This window comes from Pleurodeles waltl, chromosome 3_1 (assembly GCF_031143425.1).
Source record: "Pleurodeles waltl isolate 20211129_DDA chromosome 3_1, aPleWal1.hap1.20221129, whole genome shotgun sequence".
NCBI lineage: Eukaryota > Metazoa > Chordata > Amphibia > Caudata > Salamandridae > Pleurodeles > Pleurodeles waltl.
The window spans coordinates 1,654,404,786-1,654,424,144 of NC_090440.1; the positions used below are offsets into that span (position 1 = coordinate 1,654,404,786).

General features: G+C 45.5%; 1 protein-coding gene across 1 annotated transcript in view; it reads right to left on the bottom strand.

Annotated features, from left to right (window-relative positions):
• Positions 1-3,610: 3,610 nt before the first annotated feature.
• CIR1 (corepressor interacting with RBPJ, CIR1) overlaps positions 3,611-19,359 on the bottom strand; it is a 204,624-nt gene continuing 188,875 nt past the window's right edge. Inside the window, exon 11 of the mRNA XM_069225370.1 lies at positions 3,611-4,749. Coding sequence (XP_069081471.1) covers positions 4,020-4,749 — 730 coding nt within the window. The 3' untranslated portion in view covers positions 3,611-4,019. The remainder of the gene's footprint in view (positions 4,750-19,359) is intronic.

Sequence of the window (19,359 nt, forward strand, 5' to 3'; positions counted from 1 at the left end):
TGGGCGACCGCCAAAAGGCCGCCCGCCAGCCCAGTGGAAATCAACCTTCCCACGAGGACGCCGGCTCTGAATGGAGCCGGCGGAGTGGGAAGGTGCGACGGGTGCTCTTGCACCCGTCGCGTATTTCAGTGTCTGCAAAGCAGACACTGAAATACAAAGTGGGGCCCTCTTACGGGGGGGCCCTGCAGTGCCCATGCCATTGGCATGGGCACTGCAGGGGCCCCACGACACCCCATGCCGCCAGGAACAGGATGGCGGTATGGGGTGTCAGAATCCCCATGGCGGCGCAGCGAGCTGCGCTGCCATGGAGGATTCTTATGGGCAGCGGAAAACCGGCGGGAGACCGCCGGTTTTCCTCTTCTGACTGCGGCCAAAGCGCTGCGGTCAGAATGCCCTGCGGGGCACCGCCAGCCTGTTGGCGGTACTCCCGCCAACCCTGGCGGACCGCCGGGGTCAGAATGACCCCCATAGTATTAATCCTCATTAGGGATTGTGAAAAATACAGAGAATGTAGAAAACTATAGAAAAATAAAGGAAATATGCAAAACAACTACAAAGATAATATAGAAAGATTGTTGGAAAATAGTTTTAGAGAGATTATGGAAAACTACCACAATGAGGTCTAGTTAGTATACAAAACATTATTTTGTGTCTGAGTTTCATCATGTACTGAGGATAATATTTCTAAGTCTTGTGGGATTGATTGTATCCCCTGGTGAACAAGTGTGCTCAAAACATCTGTCTTGCCCCCAAAGCCCTGCATAGCGGACGTTTGTTGACATTTTACTGTCAGCATTTGCTCCTTCTGTCGTAGGACTTGATGCCTTGCAGTGTGTTGACTATCAGCATGGTTTCTTTTGCGCTGAGCGACCATATGACGCATTGCAGCCGACTCATTAGTGGGAATACTGTTTTTTTCGACTGCTGATCTTTCTCCAATGTGGTAAATCTCCTCTTCCTCGTCTCAAAGCAGTTCTGTTTCTCCTCTATGTCCATCTAAGGGTTAAATGTATGTTGAACTATAATATAGGTTTAAAATAAAGGTTTAAGACGCTTTTTTGCTCAATCAATGATATACTACAATTTCCAAAATGCAGTGTATTGATCAAAATGCAATGTTTCCTTGACCTTTAACATCATAGTCAGTTTTTAATCTTTTTATGTTTAAAGACAAAATGAATATTCCACTGAATTCATTACTAACCTTAATTTAAATATCACTACATTTTTATTCACTGAACATGGTGGTGGATGTGTTGGCAGAGACGTATAATTTCAGACACTAGTGATACTACTTGTGGCAACAATGTGCTATTACCTCTTCAATCTGGGTAGATGACAGCTCAGATGATGCTTCTCCTCCGGCACCACTTACTTCTTTTCTCTTGCTTACCATCTTTTCTCTCGTATGGGAGCAAAGGTCTTATCACTGTTTTCTGATATCATCTGTGATCCTCGAATTAACAACCCCAGCACTGAAGTGCTCTTGGATTCTCAGCCAAATTCCCCTTTCAGTGGTCTTTGTCACAGAAAGCGAACTCTTACCAAAATGCTGGTTACTAAATGCCACACACCCCACCTATATCTCCAACTCCTGCTCACTGAACATTTATTTTCATTTTTTGGACACTTCTTCACATTCATGATCATGGGATGACATTTGAGGTTTGTAAGACACAATTCTGCTATTCTGCTCCTCTCCTATGTGGTCTCAGAAAGCCAAGCTTAGAAATCACTATCTCCTTCTGAGGTCATCATTCATTGGCAATGAGGCAGTCGAAAATTAACAATTTGCAAATTGTGATTAGCTAAATATTGAAAAATTAATTTGTAAATGTTACTGAACAGCTATATGGGTAATAGTAATGCCAAAGGGCAAATACATATGAATCACTATTTAAAATTTCTAATTTTTAGTATATCGTTATTACCGATTTGTTACAATTCACAATTTGACATTCGGTAATCATAAAATTGGTACATCGGGCACTTAGTCCAGAACCATGTTCTGCTGGAACTGAACTATGTTCATGGTTGCAGGACTTCTGAGCCTGTTGACTTAGCACTTTCGAGGGCGCAACAGGTTGGAAGCAGACAAGTTGAGACAATTTTTTCCAAGTTTCACATCCCCTAATGCACACAGATCAAATGGATGTATAGGTCCCTGAGTTCTTGGTGTTATTGGCAAAGGAACTGAACGTTGTGGCTTCAGAAGAAAGGCATTCTTAAGCCACGAGCAATATCCATTCAGCAGTCTGGGAGGCCCACTATGCTAGATAACGACTGCTGTTAAGAAACTGTATAACGACAACGTTTTGTTCCCTTAGAGTTTTACTTACAATCCTGTGATTTAGTTCCATTTGGATGAGCCCTGGCACCAACATTTCTAAAAGGTTTTGACTTGTCTAATATCACAACATCAGCATGGCATTTTCTGCTATTTAGGGCCATCCAGAGTGCTCTCTCTTTGAACTTCCGAATGTATAACCATGGCAGTCATCCACGATTTTGATACCAGAGTAAAGAGCTAGCTACCACCCTGTGTATGTAAACAATTTTCTAGGTGCAGGTGAATGATGCGTCTCAGATCTTGGTTGTGCCTCTGAATAACAGTTATGCTTTTGTACCCAAATCTCTCCCTCTTTCCATTGTTTACAGGGCACTGTTCCCCCTACCTTTACTTTCGAACGAGAAGTTGAATGCTGATGGCACTTAACGGATAACTGCAGCACTACTTTAACCTGTGTCCTTAAGGCTTACTCCCTCCAAAATTCTGAGTTTTTAATCCCTTTCATCAGTGACAATAATCATCCTAAATGGCAATCAGTCACTGGATCTGAATTACCACTGCACGGGGTTTGAGTCATTGGCAGAGGTGCCATAGTAATCTGGAACTGGTATCTGACTAGAGGTATAGCTTCACTGGGCTCCGGTTGTTTATAACAGCAAAATGGGCATCAGGTAATCTATTGACCCACGTAGAGTCTGTAAGGTTTGGAGAAAAATGGACCAAACGTTTGATGTAGTAGCACTTCTTTCGGTCATAACCCAGGTACTTCTGCAGCTTACACCGAATGGGACACAAAAGGCTGCAGCATTTGCTGGCTTTAAAGTGTTTTAACAATAGATTTAGGCCAAAGGCCCTGGAGCCTTTTCGGTATACGAAACAGAAAGGACTGGCAAAATAAAGAGGCAGAAATGTAAGGCCTAGATTACTTACCAGTGCCACTACCTCCTCCTAGTCCGCCTCTTCCTCATTATAGTCTTTATGCCGCACCTACCAGTCTTTAGTTCATGTAAACGTTTGTACAATACGAGAATGCGGACAATGCTGTCTCTCTCTGTGGCACCGAGCTGTGGCTGGCGTGACTGCATTACAGCATAATACTTTACACCGAAGGTTCCTTTTCAGAAGTGAGGCTCATCTCAAAGTAGACAGAGCGAATAAGAGTAAAATTGGGACTAATGAAGCAAGTCATATAATCACTATAGCTCACAGTAACTCTGCGTTGCATGGAATGCCACATACCCCAAAGTTTGCACACAACACCGTGCTCGAAATGTCTGACTGCTGGCTATTTATTTCACAAATTGATGTGGATGGAGAACATAGTTTACAACAGCTTTATTTTTGAGTCAGGACAAAGAGGTTGTTATAACATGTACACACCATTTGATACAAGTTCTCAAGATATGCACAATCGTCTTGCAGAAAACGCGTTGTTTAAGAAAATGTAGCATGTATATGAATGACGATGTTTAAAAGAGTAACGAGGGGGCTTTAAAATTCTCCGGTTTTAAATAATAATCCAGTACACACTTGGTGTTGGCAGATGGGGGGGGCTCTGCAGTCCGAGAAAAAGAAACAGCTTCATGAGTGGCAAATGTGAGAAACAAACACAACGCATGAGCAGATTATAAAACACACCTTTGCCTAATGCAGGATAACATATCGCAACTCATGAAATATATTCTAAATTAGGATTTCATTCTTAATCGGAGTGCTGTCGCAGGCGCTCTCAGTTCCGATCTCGCCTCCTCTCTTGTTTCTCTTTGCCGGACTGGCTGCCGTGGAGTTTTTCATCTTTCCTTCTTTCTCTCGGTGCCTCTGGGCTGCGGGTCCTGCTCCTGGCCTTCCGCTGACTGTGTCGGTTATCTTGGGGGCTCCTGCTTCCTTTCTCCTGCCTGTGACTCTTGCACGGACTCGGTGACCTTTCTCGTCTTCTACGGCCCCTGCCGTCCCGTTCCTGCCTGCCGTCCCGTTCCTGCCTGCCGTCCCGTTCCTGCCTGCCGTCCCGTTCCTGCCTGCCGTCCTGTTCCTGCCTGCCGTCCCGCTCCTGCCTGCCGTCCCGCTCCTGCCTGCCGTCCCGCTCCTGCCTGCCACCCTGACCATCCCCTCGGTTATGGTTTATGCTCGTTGACTGCTCTCTTTTACCGTCACATCTGTTGGTGTTGTGCATTTCCCTATCCTCCTCCCCATTAAGACGACGTTTGGAATACGTGCTACTGCGTTTCTCGGTTTTCCCTTCAGAATCGCTGCTGTTCTCCTCTGGAGCCTGGGCGGCCTTTTTCTTGTGAGTTCTACCTTTATTGCCGGCCTCGCTGTCACTGCTACTTTCTGTACTGTCACTGGATGAAGAGGAGCTGCTGCTCTTGTGTTTCTTGGGTTTACTTTTGCTTTTTTTCTTTTGAAGCTTTTTCTTTTTATCTTTCTTTTTTTTCTTTTTTTTCTCAAGGCGATCCAATTTTCTAAAAATTAATGGCAATGGAGTTAGACAATATTTTTAAATTGCTGTATTTTCACAACAGGTGTACATTTTTAGGTCTGGCTTAGATACACGTTTAGCACATCACTACTTCATGTTTCCAAAACAAAAAAAATATCAGCACATTTACAGTACAGTTAGGACTGTGAATTAAAACGGAACACTGAAATTCACCATTTATGGTTAGAACCACACAGCTCAACTCCCATGACAATGATTGTATTTATTGTGTGAGTTACGGTTTGTATGGCTATGGCGGTTATCTGTGTGTATAATGAACTGGCCTAGTTCTGCTGCGAAGCTAAGTTGTCCACCTCTGCAAGTTTGGCTGCAGGTCTTGGCATCCACCCAATCCTTGTGCTCAAACCCCACTGGTTGGTCGCAGCATGGCCTGCAACCTGTGCTCAAAACCCTACTTGTGGCCATCCCACTGTGAAGGGTCTTTTGCTGTGTGCAGTGTGATTTGGCAAAACGGCCTTGCCACCCAGTGTGAACAGCAAATCGCCACTGCACAAGACCATCGGCTCTGTACAGCTTGGAATGGCAGTTCGGCCAAGTCTACATCTATCGAGGCTACATCTATCGAGGCAACATCTATCGAGGCAACATCTATGGAGGCCCAAACATCCATGGATGGTAATCAACCCACTTCTGTTAGCATTGGCTTGCAGCAGAGCCGCCGTGGATGGTCAACTCCTGTTGCACATGGCCTTTGGCAGAGTCTGATCCATGGCTAAGACCTGCACCCACTCCCCTGATATGTAAAATCCCCACTGCACACAGCCCCTGAAATATGTAGCTGAGGTGCACCGAAGTATTTTTTTCTCAAATTTTGTTTTTATGATTTGTGAATCTAGGATATACTTCCAAATTCTGAAAACCCTAGGATAATTTCCAGGGTGAAGAGAGGGTCAAGGATTTGCCAATTCCAAACTGGATTTACAAATGCTACAAAAAAAAAGTACTTTAAGAAAAATGGTACCTGGTGTGGTCTGTTTGCCCTCCCCCACAGCCCCATGGGCCTTTGGTTTAGCCAACACCCATAACCTTTTTTAGGGTAGAGCCTGCGTTGCATGCGCTCGCGCATGCGTATTGCAGCGAGACGCTTTAGTTATTAGAAAAGGGCTCGGAGCCCTGTCGACGTCACGTCAGTGTGTTTGATTGGTTCGTGGGCTTGCCTAGTAAAATCTGCTTGCTTTCATTAGTGGAAGGCATGTACACGTCATGCCTTTTCCGGTGGTTAGCCCTCCTCGAGCGCAGCGACCAAGTACAGAAAACATGCGAGGCTCGCTGTTTTCTGTCGGATCGTGGACTACTTTTTCTCTATTTTCCTAGCGCGATTTTGCTTGGCAGAAGTCGAGCGCTTTACACAGTTAATTTCACTTTTTCGGGTTACGTACATAAAAGCACTTTTGCCGATAGATGAAAAGTCGGGTTGGGAGTTTACAACGCGATCAGCTCTAACATGAGCAAACGCGAGACCCTTTGCATTGCAAATGCTTGTTCTGTTATGGCCAGCCAGTCACAACATGGCAGATAAGCGACTACAGATCCAGGTTTGCAAATTTGTAATGGATGACAGGAGAAAAAGCTCAGTTGTCCAGTTATGTGGCTGTATTTTGTTTTTAAAACCGATTCAAGAATCCACCGAAGGTCTGCAAATGAACGGTTTACATATTTCTTACTTTTAAACCTTCAAAGCTCACTTTACACATCTTGCTAACAATAATGTCTCATCAATTGCTGAACAGATTACACAGAACCAAGTAAAGGATCTCTTCTGAGTAGGGTTCTAGTGTCAGGGTAAATTTGGTGTAATTCCATTCTGCGATTTTTGACCAATAGAAGACAGCAAAGATTCCAATGCAAATTAAAATGACAACATTGCTTTTATGACCTCTACCAAGTAGTTCCCAAGTTCTGTAATGGTGGCCATATTGTTTTCCTAGGTTGCGGCCAGCCAACAGGGCAGCTTTGGTTACGTGGACCTTGTTTTGGATTCTTAACACATTTCAAATCATGAATTTGGAGTAGTGTTGAGTAATTAATTTAAATGAAATCATCAATGCATCACTCCAGAAAGTTGGAGGAGCTGCAGAGTTATTTTGATAAGTAATGCAATATTAAATAGGCGCTGGTTATCCTTTTCCTAGTCTCTATCTGACCACCTATTGTGAAAGCTACAGCCTTAAGAGTCAGAACCAAATAAGGCTCCAGCGTTTTCATTTTGTAAAATTATTGTTCTGTCAATGCAGTGACTCCTTGTACACACAAAGAAACACAGACAATTCAGTAATGGCCCCTTCCAGTATCCGGTATGGAGTATGCTGGAGCATATGGTTGTGTCTTATGGGTATTTGGAGATGGGGTTGGAGTGTGCTACAGCAGAAAGCCTATGGTCTAAAGACACATCATTAAGGAGGTTAATAGCCCTTACTTTAGGGCTGTTTCACCGCACAATGTGTGCCATTAGGTTACCTGGCAATATAAATCTGAATGGGAAAGAGAGAATAGTTCCAAACAAGGTTTCATCTTAAGATTTCAAAATGTCACCTCAAGTTGTGACAAAAGGGTCTTCAAGAGTGAGGGTCTGGTTTAGATTTCGTCACAACGGTGACAGATATTGCTTTCGACAAAATATAAATCCCATTATTTCCTATGGGATTTATATTTGGACATACAGGTTATCAGTCACCGTCGTGTGGAGTAACCCATACGTCAAAATCTAAATTAGGACAAAGTCTGCTGGCATCCCTGATACTCTTTCTTGGGCTTCAGTAAAGTGCCTTTATGGCCTAATTCTATGGGTCACTCTAGATCATCCTGCCCTAATGCTGAAAGGGACAACTGGATGTATCATAAGCCTCATACTATCTTGCCTGTTCTTCTTTGTTCTGTACATAACTGGTAGTATACCCATTTATATCATGTGACTTGGTACTCTACACACAATGGGTACTCTGCTAGGGTCTTGGTATCATAAGGCATTGTTGGTCCTGCCCCACTAAGGAAGGCACATGCAAGCATGCAGCTGGTTTCACATAAAAATAAAAAAAGTACTAAACATTCAAGGAGACATCAGCGAGTTTAATCAAAAGTCGCCTAATGAGTCATGTCCTGGAAGTTTCTCCTGGAGTAGACTGTAGTCTATTTCCTGCTCTGTGTCCACATCTGAAATGCCTTATATAGCTCGCAGACATATCACTCCCTATCACTCCCTGAAATCACGTTATATTGTTGCTAGAGAAGCTCATACCATTAATTCACCACAGAGAGTAAAAAGCTCTAGAGCCAAGCTGTCACAAGCCAAGGGTCTCAAGCCTAAATAACACATTTCTTTAATCTTTTGTATAACTCCTATGAGACCAAAGTATGTTGGTAACAAGGACACAGCACTTATCCCCTCTCTTTGTAGTTCTTCAGTTACTGGGTTCTCTGGTATCAAAGACATCTTTCCATGCTGACTGTGAAAATAAAACCACAGTCTAGGATGTGAGGATGCACAGCCTAGCAATGAGTGATGAGATGTGCTGCCTGATTGTGCAATAGCAGCAGCATCTTGGTTTCATAACCCATCATAATATAATACAGTATTACTCAATCATATTGTCATACTTATAACATATACAGGGTATCATTGCGAGTTTGGCAGTCAGACTACCAGACCACCATGTTGGCTGTCCTGACAAGACCGCCATGTTGGTGGTCTTACAGACCACCCTAATAGGAGTTATACAGGCAGGACTGCCGTCCACCAAACATAAAAGGCAGACTGGCAGCGGCGCGGAGGTCCGGAAAAAGGCACTCCGACCTACAGCACACCAACCAACCACTGACCATCGTACAAGCCCAAAGTCGCTGTAGCACGCACCCATGGCGGTCAGCCAATGGCAGTCCAAACCATGGTGGTCCGCAGTTACCAAAGAAATAACAACGGCACATTAGATGGATTTGAAAACAACACAGTTGACACATTGCCACAGCGGACACACCGGTAAAGGCCACTATGAACACACCCCTTCACACATCACAATCCTTTGCATTATCAACGCCAAACACTGAAGCCAGAGCGACCTTCGAACACAAAACAGATATAAGTCACATATAAGGCACCACTTTTTTCTCACAACCTCTTTTCACACCCAGCACACACCTTTGTCCAGTCACACCTTTTTGTACTATCCCGCCTTTAGTAAGTAACTGTCCCATTTTTTTTTTCCCCCCCACCATGTCACGGTCCAAAAATCCCTATTTCACAGATGACGAGTTAAGAGTCATGGTGGATGAAATCATAAGAGTGGAGACACAATTGTTTGGAGCACACTATTCACAGCAGGAAAATGGAAATGTGGGACAGGATAGTTGAAAAAGTGAATGCTGTAGGCATCATCCTGTGCACAAGGGAGGACATTAGGAAGGGGTGGAACAACCTCAGCTGCAGGCCAAGAAGAGTGGTGGTGGTGGCACTCCCAATCCTCCCTTACAACTCTATCCCTGGGAGGAGAAGGTCTTGGCCATCCTGCATCCTGAGGGCTTGAAAGGAATACCTGGAGGCGTGGAGTCTGGTAAGTCACAACACTAATAATGTTGCCAAATTGCAATGTCATGCATGCTCACCTTTTGCCACCTTAGGTGTCACTCCACTCACCAGACCAGTGTCCACCTGTCCAAAGACCCCTGTCTGGCATCTCACAATTGAAGTAGACTCACCTGGAGGAACAACATCTGTTTATAGTGTGTTTATTACAGGGAATTGCATGACTACACCTTGAAGCAGGCACTGTTCTACAACTCCAAACACCAGACCAGTGTTTCCTTCACCAAAAACCCAAGTTTGTCAACACCCAATTGAAGTGTACCCACCTGGGAGGACAGCATATGCAAAGTGTGTGTAGTACAGGCACTGACACGACTACAACTCCCAGAAGGCACTGTTAATGTCACTCAAACCACCACCAGAGTGTCACCTTCGCCAAATACCCTTGTTTGTTAACTTTCAATTGCAGTGTACTCACCTGGGAGGATAACATATGAATAGTGTGTGTAGTACAGGCACTGATATGACTGCCAAGGCCAGGAGGCACTGTTACTATCACTCCACTCAGCCAGCCCTGTGTCCTCTTCATCGAATACCCTTGTTTGCTAACTCCCAGTTATAGTATACTCGCCTGGGAGGATAACATTTGTATAGTGAGTGTACTCGAGAGAGTGACATGACTGCAACTCCCAGCAGGCCCAGTTTTTGTAACTCCAACCACCAGTACAGTGTTCTCTTCTCCACAGACCCCTGTGTCCCAACTCTCTATTGATGTGTATTCACCTGGGAGCAAACCATTTGTATAGTGTGTGTAGTACAGGGAGTTACATGACTTCAACTCACAGGAGACCTTCTTACTGTCACTCTAACCACCAGTCAAGTGTCCTCTTCTCCAGAAAACATGTTTTAGAATTCTCACACAAAGTGTTGTCACCTGGGGGGATGACATTTCTCAGGTGTATGAAGTAGAGGGAGTGACATGACTGCCAAGGCCAGGAGGCTCCATCTCTCCATCTCCAAACACAAGCCCAGTGTTTACTTGTCCAAATACTCTTGTTTGTTAACTCGCAATGGAAGTGTACTCACCTGGGAGGATAACCTTTGTATACTGTGTGTAGTACAGGGAGTAACATGACTGCAACTCCCAGGAGCGCCTGTCCCTGTTACTCCAATCTCCAGCCGAGTGTGCACTTGCCCAAATGCATCTGTTAGTGAACTCTCAAATGAAGTTTACTCACCTGGGAGGTTACCTATTGTCAAGAGAGTAGAGGGGGTGATCTGACTCCAACTCTCAGGAGGTACTGTTCAATTGACTCCAAACAGCAGAAAAGTGGTCATGTGTTAAAAAATCCTTGCCTGCTAACTTTCAACTGAAGTTTACTCACCTGGGAGGGACCAACATACAGACAATGTTCAAACCAGAGATATGTCCAGCCACCTCGCTATACCTTGAACTGCTAAGCCAAGATGAAACTATTGAGGACAGGAAGGACAGCTCACCCAGTGTGCAACAAAAATGATCCCCAAGGCCTCAATATGCATCACCAGAATGATATTGCCAGCAGACACATTCACACTGCACTGACCACATGATGACTTCAATCACATATACAACAAACTCCTGGGTCTGCTTGCATAACAATCAACTAGGCCTCAAAATGGTCAAAGCCACATCCTGCCCAGCCACTGTTTAGCCTGCACTAGTGGCAAGATGTAATTTTCAGCCCATCCTCCCAAGTGCTAATGACCTGCAAAATTCAGCAGCTGCTTGACTTTAATGGAATGGGCATGCTTCACAAATGTCAAGTCAATACAACCAATAGCATGGGTAACTATCACAATAGGATAACCTGCAAATCAACTATGTACAAGGGCTTTGCAAAATGTCATCGTAAATGTTTGGAGGTAGATGTCACAATATAACCAGTAACACTGAATCTTTCACATCAACAGGTCGATCTGCCACTGAGCACACAGAGCCCACAGAAGAGACTGCCACTACCCCTATGGCTGAAGCCCTCAGTGAAGAAGACACTCCTGGATGTCTGGACGTGGAGGACGGTTTAGGCCCATCTAAATAACCTGGTCAGACCCTAACTGTAAGTCTCACTGAGGCCACATCAACACCTCCCAGGCTAGTTGCCTCAACATTACAGGCAGACACTCGCCCTTCAACCTGTGTCCCTAGGACTGTGGCAACCATGTTGTGACCCCACGTCCAGGATCCTAAGTTGCAGCACCACACCTTGGACAATGATTTTCCTAGAACCAGTGGGAGGAGGAATCCTGTGGCAAGGGCACAGGCCCATGGGGGTAGGGTGTGTGGGAGGGATATTGTGGGCCAGCGGGGTGAGGACAGTGGGGATGCTCATGGCCAGGATACCATCAGTCACGTCTTGGGGATTTATCAGGAGTCCCAAGGCGTGATGGGTCAAGTACCTGCAGAACTCTATGAGATCAAGCAGCTGCAGAAGGACATTCATAGGGATATGCTTGAACAGTGAGAGGCCCACAATACCATCAAGGCCTCCCTAACTGGGGTGTTGAGGGACATTAATACCACCCTGATCAGGGATCGTCAACAATATACCCCTTCCTTTGGAGCAGCAGCACCTAGCCCTTCGCTGCAAGGGAGGCCCTGTAAGGGGAAGAATCCGCCACAGGCACCCTTGCCTCTGTAGAAGCAGATCACCCCCCAAACGCAAGAAGGGATGTCCAGCAAAGACTCCATGAGGTATGGATGGCAAAATACCCATCACTGCCAGCAAGTGACCTCTTCCAAAATGACCGCCTTTGTGTGCCACATATTCACTCTGTTGACTGTTCTTCAACTATTTTCCACTTCCTATGGGAGGAGTACACTGGACTTTGGGCTGACAATTGTGTGGCATCTATTCCAATGATTTTACCCACCATGACTGAACCATTTGCTGTTCTTTTTAACCATGCACCAATTCAATTTTAAAGCACAATTTGTCAATAAATCCACCTATCACACAGTCATTGACCACTTGGCTTGTTCCACGTTTTGCTATGTGGAGATGTAAGACCATGTGAAGTAAATGAGAAACACACAAGATACTAATGCAAGGAGGGATATGTAACAGGTACAGTGTTCTGCTAAGGATTACTAACTACACACACAGACACATTGCTACAAGTGCCTGGTCACACCAAACATTTTGTTTCACTGTACAGCACATAGGCTGTCCATATGTCTGGACTGTCTGAGCCAAGAATGAATGACTCAGATTGTGTCTAGTTAGATATAACAAGGCTCAGCCCCCCCCAGACCACAGAAGGAAGGGCCTTGTCAGACATTGTCCTGCAGAGTTGGCAAACAGAAAAGTGAATGGTGTTAACCAGCTTGAGCCTTATCACATACCAAACCAAAATAATCCAACATCATACAAACCAAGGTACAGACAGAGGGAGGAACAGTCCTTAATCACAGGTCCATCATAGTCCAATGGCCATGCATCTGGTGCTATGAGACAAACATATGTCAGTGTTGTGGCACAGGCACTGTGGTCTGCAATGATGAAACACATCTCCAGCTACATACAGGTCATAGAAGAAGAGTGTTTAGCCTATGTGAAGGGTGAATGCCTTTGCTTACACTTAATGGCAATATATTTCATGGCCACATGAACACACAGAATGCAATCGACCCAACACAGCACAATAAACAAGTACAATGTGCACTTCTGACCTTCCACCCAAACACTGTTCAAGCTGCCTTGGCACAGGTCGCATATACCCCAAATATGTTTCCTACATTTCCTGGAACAATCCATGTCCACTTCCCATGTCAAAACAGCATCAGATACCTGCCAATGTCACAACTCTGAAATGTCCACATGAGGATGTCATGGTGAAGGTACCTGGACAAAGATGAAACAAGGAGTATAGGCTGGAAAACATTCCTATTACACAATTCATAGGGCAAGCATTTTGAAAGGAAATTACATTGCAATGAGACTGACACAAACAATGTAGCTACATCAAGATGGGGATATGTCAAAGGCTAACCCTTCAAGCGCCCTTTGGCTGAGTACTGTAGAGCATTAGCTCCCCAGTTTTTGCCAAAAATCTCTACTCCACACATTCTGACAACTACAGTTCTTCGTACAGTCACAGTCATTACATCACATGACATACTTACACTTAAGAAAAGTAGCTATTGATGAGATCTTCCCACAAGTCAGCTCCTTCCTCTTCACCACCGTCATCCTGACTTGGCATTTCAGGAGGCTCACGCGGTGGCACTGCAGGCTCCACCTCCTTTGGGATGTATGGGATATTCCGCCTTGTAGGGCAATGTTGTGAAACATACAGCATACCACAGTGATCGGACACTTTTTTGGGTAAGTAGAGGAGGGCTCTGCCAGTGAGGTCCAGGCAACTAAATCTGGCCGTGAGGAGCCCAAAAGCCCGCTCCCCTACTTGCTCTGATCTTTCATGTGCCTCACTGAATCAGACTTCCCCTGGCGTAGTTGGATTCCTTATTGGTGTCACAGTCGTGACATCAGCTGGGGGATAGTGCTGTTCAGCATAATGAATTAATCACGGACTGAACCCGTATAACAGGCACAAACCTGCAAAATTTATAGGTCCGCCAAACATACAACTTTGACGTTGATGGAATGGAAGTTCTTTCTGTTGCAGTATACTTGTTCATGGACATGCGGTGGGACCAAGTGAACATGTGTGCCATCAATGGCCCCCACCACATGTGGGATACGTGCAAAACCATAAAAGTCAGCCTGCACATGGGCTAAATCCTCATGTCGGGAACACTGCATGTAGCTGTCAAGGAGTTTCAACAGAGCTGAGAGGACATCCTTCAACAGCAGACTGAACATAAGTTAGGACATGCCAGCCGACAGGGCCAATGTATGTTTGAAGGACCCTGTAGCTAGGAAGTGCAATACTGACATGACTTGTACAATTGGTGGTATGCTGGTTGGATTACTAATAGCTGGCATCAGATCTGCCTCCAACTGACGACATAAGTCCACTATTGCTTGCTGATTCAGATGATATAAGATCACAACGTTTCGTTCTTCCATGGTCTGTAGGTCTGGCAGTGGATGGTAGACAGGAGGATGACGCATCCTCCCTCTCCCTGGGTACCCATATATGACAATAAATGAGTTCTGACATTATTCATTGTGTCCCCAGCTACATACATGGGGCATGCCAATGATAACACGTGGCAAGGCATTTTCAAAGGGATGGACATGGCAAACAGTACACATCGCAGCAGCTAATAACACAAGGTTCACATGTGACCCGATGGTTTGCAACATGTATCTGGATCAAACTCACATATGTGCATCACAAATGCCTCTCGAAATGTGACTGGATATCCCAACCGCAAAAATTACCTTTGATGGGGTGGATGTGTCCCACTGTAAAATGCCATCTGTGCCCTGCAACATACTACAAAGGTGTTGGAGTAGTAGGACCTACATGACAAGACAGGATAAGCAGGTTTGTGAGGTCAAAAACAAAATTTCCAGCAGTGTGATGCAGTTTGTGAAGCCCAATGTAGCATTTCAGACCTCAAAAATGGCCTGACCTACTCCAAAGGACATTAGGAACCGCCCACAACCGCTGGGAGACATTGGCAAGGAGGTAGGCGGTTGCAACCGTGGCAGAAACAGCCATAGGCTAACGCTGTTGCCAGTCGTGGTTGCGGGCTAATAGCTGTGTCCGCTGGCAGCGACTACCGCTTATGTGGTGGATGTGTCCGCCATGTTCTGCAGATTCACTCACTTGGCTCTTGACACTGCTGCCAGCAACACACCTCCACTAATGAGCTGCTGTGTGCCACCACTGGGAGCAATCATCCCATGTCCAGCAGGTCATAGGGCCCCTGCCTTCTCTCTAGAGGAGCAGTAAATGTTAGTTAATGAGGTCCTATACCTGTATGGACAGTTCTATGGTGCACCAGAGGAGCAGGTAAGTACCTTATGTGCACAACTGTCTCTGTACTTCACCATCCTTTCCCTCCTCACAGGTTAGAATGTGGCCATGGTTGCCAGACTGACTACTCATGTGCCTGCAGGTGTAGTCTGTGTGGCATCAATGGGAGGGTCAATGTGTAGAAACTGGTGGCCAGTGCCATATGTTGAGTTAATTCACATTGTGGGGTGTGTGATTTTTGTGTTCCTAGATCCACCATGTGTTGGATGCCCACAACTAGGTGAGGTGACATTACAGCCAAACACCGACACCTCTTTCCTCATGATTGTGGTATATGTGAGACAACGTGTATGTGCATGACAGCATGAGTAGTGTATGCATGTTGTATGTTTCAGTTGTGAGTAATGTGAGCTATGTGTATGTTGCCACAGAGATTTCTTCACACATCTGAGCTTGCTAGATTGTTGGCTGGAAGGCATATCATCACTCTCTCTGCCCTTCAGGTTGCCACACACACCACATGCCAATTTGGTGTTGGCTACATCATGTACTGTCATGCATGTAAGTGATAGGAATGGGGTGTCATGAAAGTTCTGTCTGCTCAGCCTGTAGAGACCAGGGCCTGTCACATGCATCTCCCAGTATGGGTCCTAGTTTAGACTAGGGTGGAGTCAATGTGACAATGCAATTGTGGCACTGTGCCCACTCCCAATATGAGGCTATTGTGTAATAGCCTGCCCAGAATTCCTCATTCCTTTGACCAGATTAGGAATGGGTACAGAGGTGAGTTACTGATCTATTACATATGTGCACTTAGCAGCACTGTCAATGTGTGTCTCTGACTCATGACAAGTCCCTTACTCCCACAGTTGTCACCTTCTCACAGGCCATATTTGTCCTGTGCAGGCTTGCTGCATAACTGCCATTCTGACAGTGAAGGCAGTGTGTTGATTCCTGGGAGGCCATGATATGTGTCTCAGTAGCTTGGTCACATAACAAACTGTACAATGCATGTCTTTGTTTTCTGGATGCCATCTCTGTATGAAGGACAGATGTCCAAAAGCGTGTTCTGTGGTACAGATTCATAACAGAGAACCCCACCCACTGAAGTGGAATGAGTCTACATTTGTTATTGCACATGTCCACACATGGACAAGGTAGACACTTTCAGAACCCACCATGCCAGTGCTTTCATTGTCAACCATGTGTGATGTCCGGATTTGTACTCTGGCAGTAGCCTATAGGGACTGTGTGCAGAAAGTCATTCTCACAGTGTGTGAAAGTGTTGGTCCATTCATGCCCAAGGAGTTTACCCTTCAGAAGCCACAGAGGTGTGTTGTGTCTCATAGTGGCTCACATCTCAGACAGGTTGCAAAAGCATGTCTCACATGATGTCAGTAAGCTTGCTTAGTCATTGTAGGGCCAGAGCATGGTGGTGGGTTGGTCTGCAGATTGGGAAATGAGGTCTGTAGTAATGTTCCTGTACTTATTGGCTTGTATGTGCTACACTGGGGGAGTATTGACAAACAGGAAAGTTCTAGCTTGATGTTACTGACATGTATGTAACTCTACCATTTGTGATGGGACTTGTGAGCATATCATCTTAATGTGTCTTTTGCATCCATGCAGGTCAACCCCTGATCAAAAGAAGGGAATATGGAGAGTCATTGCCAAGAAGGTGCGGACCCTGGGGGTCCACAACTGGCGGAGTGCCCACTGCAGAAAAGGTAGAAGGGCCTGAGACGCTGGGCCCAGAAGTTTGCGGAGGCCAAGCTGGGGCTGTCCTCCCAATGTGAGTGGGGTGCCTGTCAGACCATGACCCCCCGCCCAATGGCCTGCATCCTGGCAGTGGGCTATTCGGAGCTTCGCACAGCAGCCACAAGGCGGGTGAGTACATGGCATATTCCTTCTTGTCCCTTTGCCAAGTGATTGAGTGAGGTTTTGACAGCTCCCCCTGACAATTAGGGATGAGCCATGTGTCACACAGTAGATGAGAGATTGTTTTTGTTGACACCTGATGTGATGTATACTGATGTGCCTTGCCTATTGGTTGGGGGACCCATGACACAACTGGGTGGAATCCACAAACTACTTGCTCTACAGGGACCACAAATGATTGTGTACAGTGATCATTCACATACTGTTTGTTGTTGTAGTGTGTGTATTTTCTATGTAACAGACTTCTACTCCTAGATGTTCCAGGCCAAAGGTAAGTAGGTGATGGGTCACTGTCCTCTGCCACGTGTCTGGGTAAATGTGTATATAGGCATCAGCCACCCAGAAGCTAGTTGTCTTCAGAGTATGATGGGTGCTGGTGCCTGTTTGCAGTCTGCAATGTGAAGATGTCAAACATACATGTGACAGGGATTACACTGGTCTTTAGATGCAGCTATGGATCACTACTTTTTTGATTTATGTTCCAAGAATGTTGCCTACATTCCTTATGCCTACATGTCAGCATGTGTCACTTTCTCGAATTGAAACATTTGTGAGCTGCAGTTTCATGCATAGTCTACCTCTTTTGATGGGCTGATGTCTGTGTTCCCTAACATATATGTGCATGCCAACCTGTGTGTGGAATAGGACATTTACAATGTGGGTACATTTCATGTTGTGCCACATACAGGAGTGTGTCACCATTGTTTACTGGCTGACACATACCCACAGCCATCATATCATGTCATTTGGCATGTATACCTGCAGTAGCAATGAGGGACATGACGGGGAGGCCTAGAGTTTAGAGCCACAATGTGAATATCAATGCCCTTGATGTGGCATCATGTGTAATGTGTAAGGTATGTGCCCTGACTTGCAGTTATATAGAAATCACATGTATTTGGGTTGAGGCATTCATCCACAGACAGGCATCAGGGTTTGCATTACCAAAACGTGAAGAGTGATGTAACTTCCCATTGGGCAACATGTTGAGGGCCTTCAACACATACTTGCAATTCTCAGGGTCGTTCCAACATTCAAAGGACTAATGGTTTCTGCCGATGCACTCAGAGAAAGTCATAGTAAGGGTTGCCAGACATAAGTTTTGAGTACCATGGGGCTTGCTGATTCATTGTGTTGTGTGTTTTGGGGACATCTCTCTGCGACATATTGCACATGATGTCTACAATGTCCATTTCCATGCCAAATATGTGTGGCCTATCTGTGCAACGTTAATACTGCCCGCATGACACTACTGGGACAAATTTCACTTGGTGAAGTGTTCATTGCTGATATGTATTCATAGTGACATAGGAATTTCCATCTCACCTTCTCCAGGCTATTGTACTTTTGTCAGCAACATGGCATGATTTTGTATCATCACTTCTCATTGTTGGGTCATCATGTATGTGACAAAGATATATGTTCATGACCTTGTGTGGCATCTGTTGAAATTCATTTTGTAATGGCTTACTATTGCATGCCAACAAGTGACTGTGGTCTGCTCCATGGGCCAAAGCTTTGAGGGTGATGGTGTCTCCTGATGGTTGAATGGTCATTATGATTGCACAACTTCAGCCATGCATTTGCAGTTGTGTGACATCCTGATTTTCCTGTGGGCAGCTGTTGACAATTCATATGGCATGCATGCATTTGGTATGGCACATGTATGGGCCACTTGGGTGGAGTTTTTTGCCGGGCCTACTTGACATCATGGTAATGTTTGGTAACCAAAGCTGTTGTTCAAGTGTGATCATGGACATGTGATGACCCTATTTCTCTTTGTCTCTATAGCATCACCACCGGCAAGTGAAGGAGACGGGGCACAGCCGAGTGAGGAAGCATCTGGCCATGGGACCTCGGGTCAAGACACCACTAACACAGAGGGACACAGTGGCCCGGAGGGTAAGGGGAGTGCCATGGGGGAGGCTGCAACATCATCAGGATGATTGGATTCTTCCTCCAGTGGACACTCCTTAGTGGTGATGGACCCATCGAGGCATCCCCCTGCACCATCCTTGACCGCCACCCCCTGTTATATCACCGCCCTCCCTGTTGCTACCTACCAAGTTGGCTGTGCCCGCTCACCAAAGAGGATGGGCATCTCCTCCGCAGGCACCCTTGCTGTCCTCAGTGAAGAGGCTACTGACCTCCTGAGAACGATCTCTGTGGGTCAGTCAGCCATTGTGA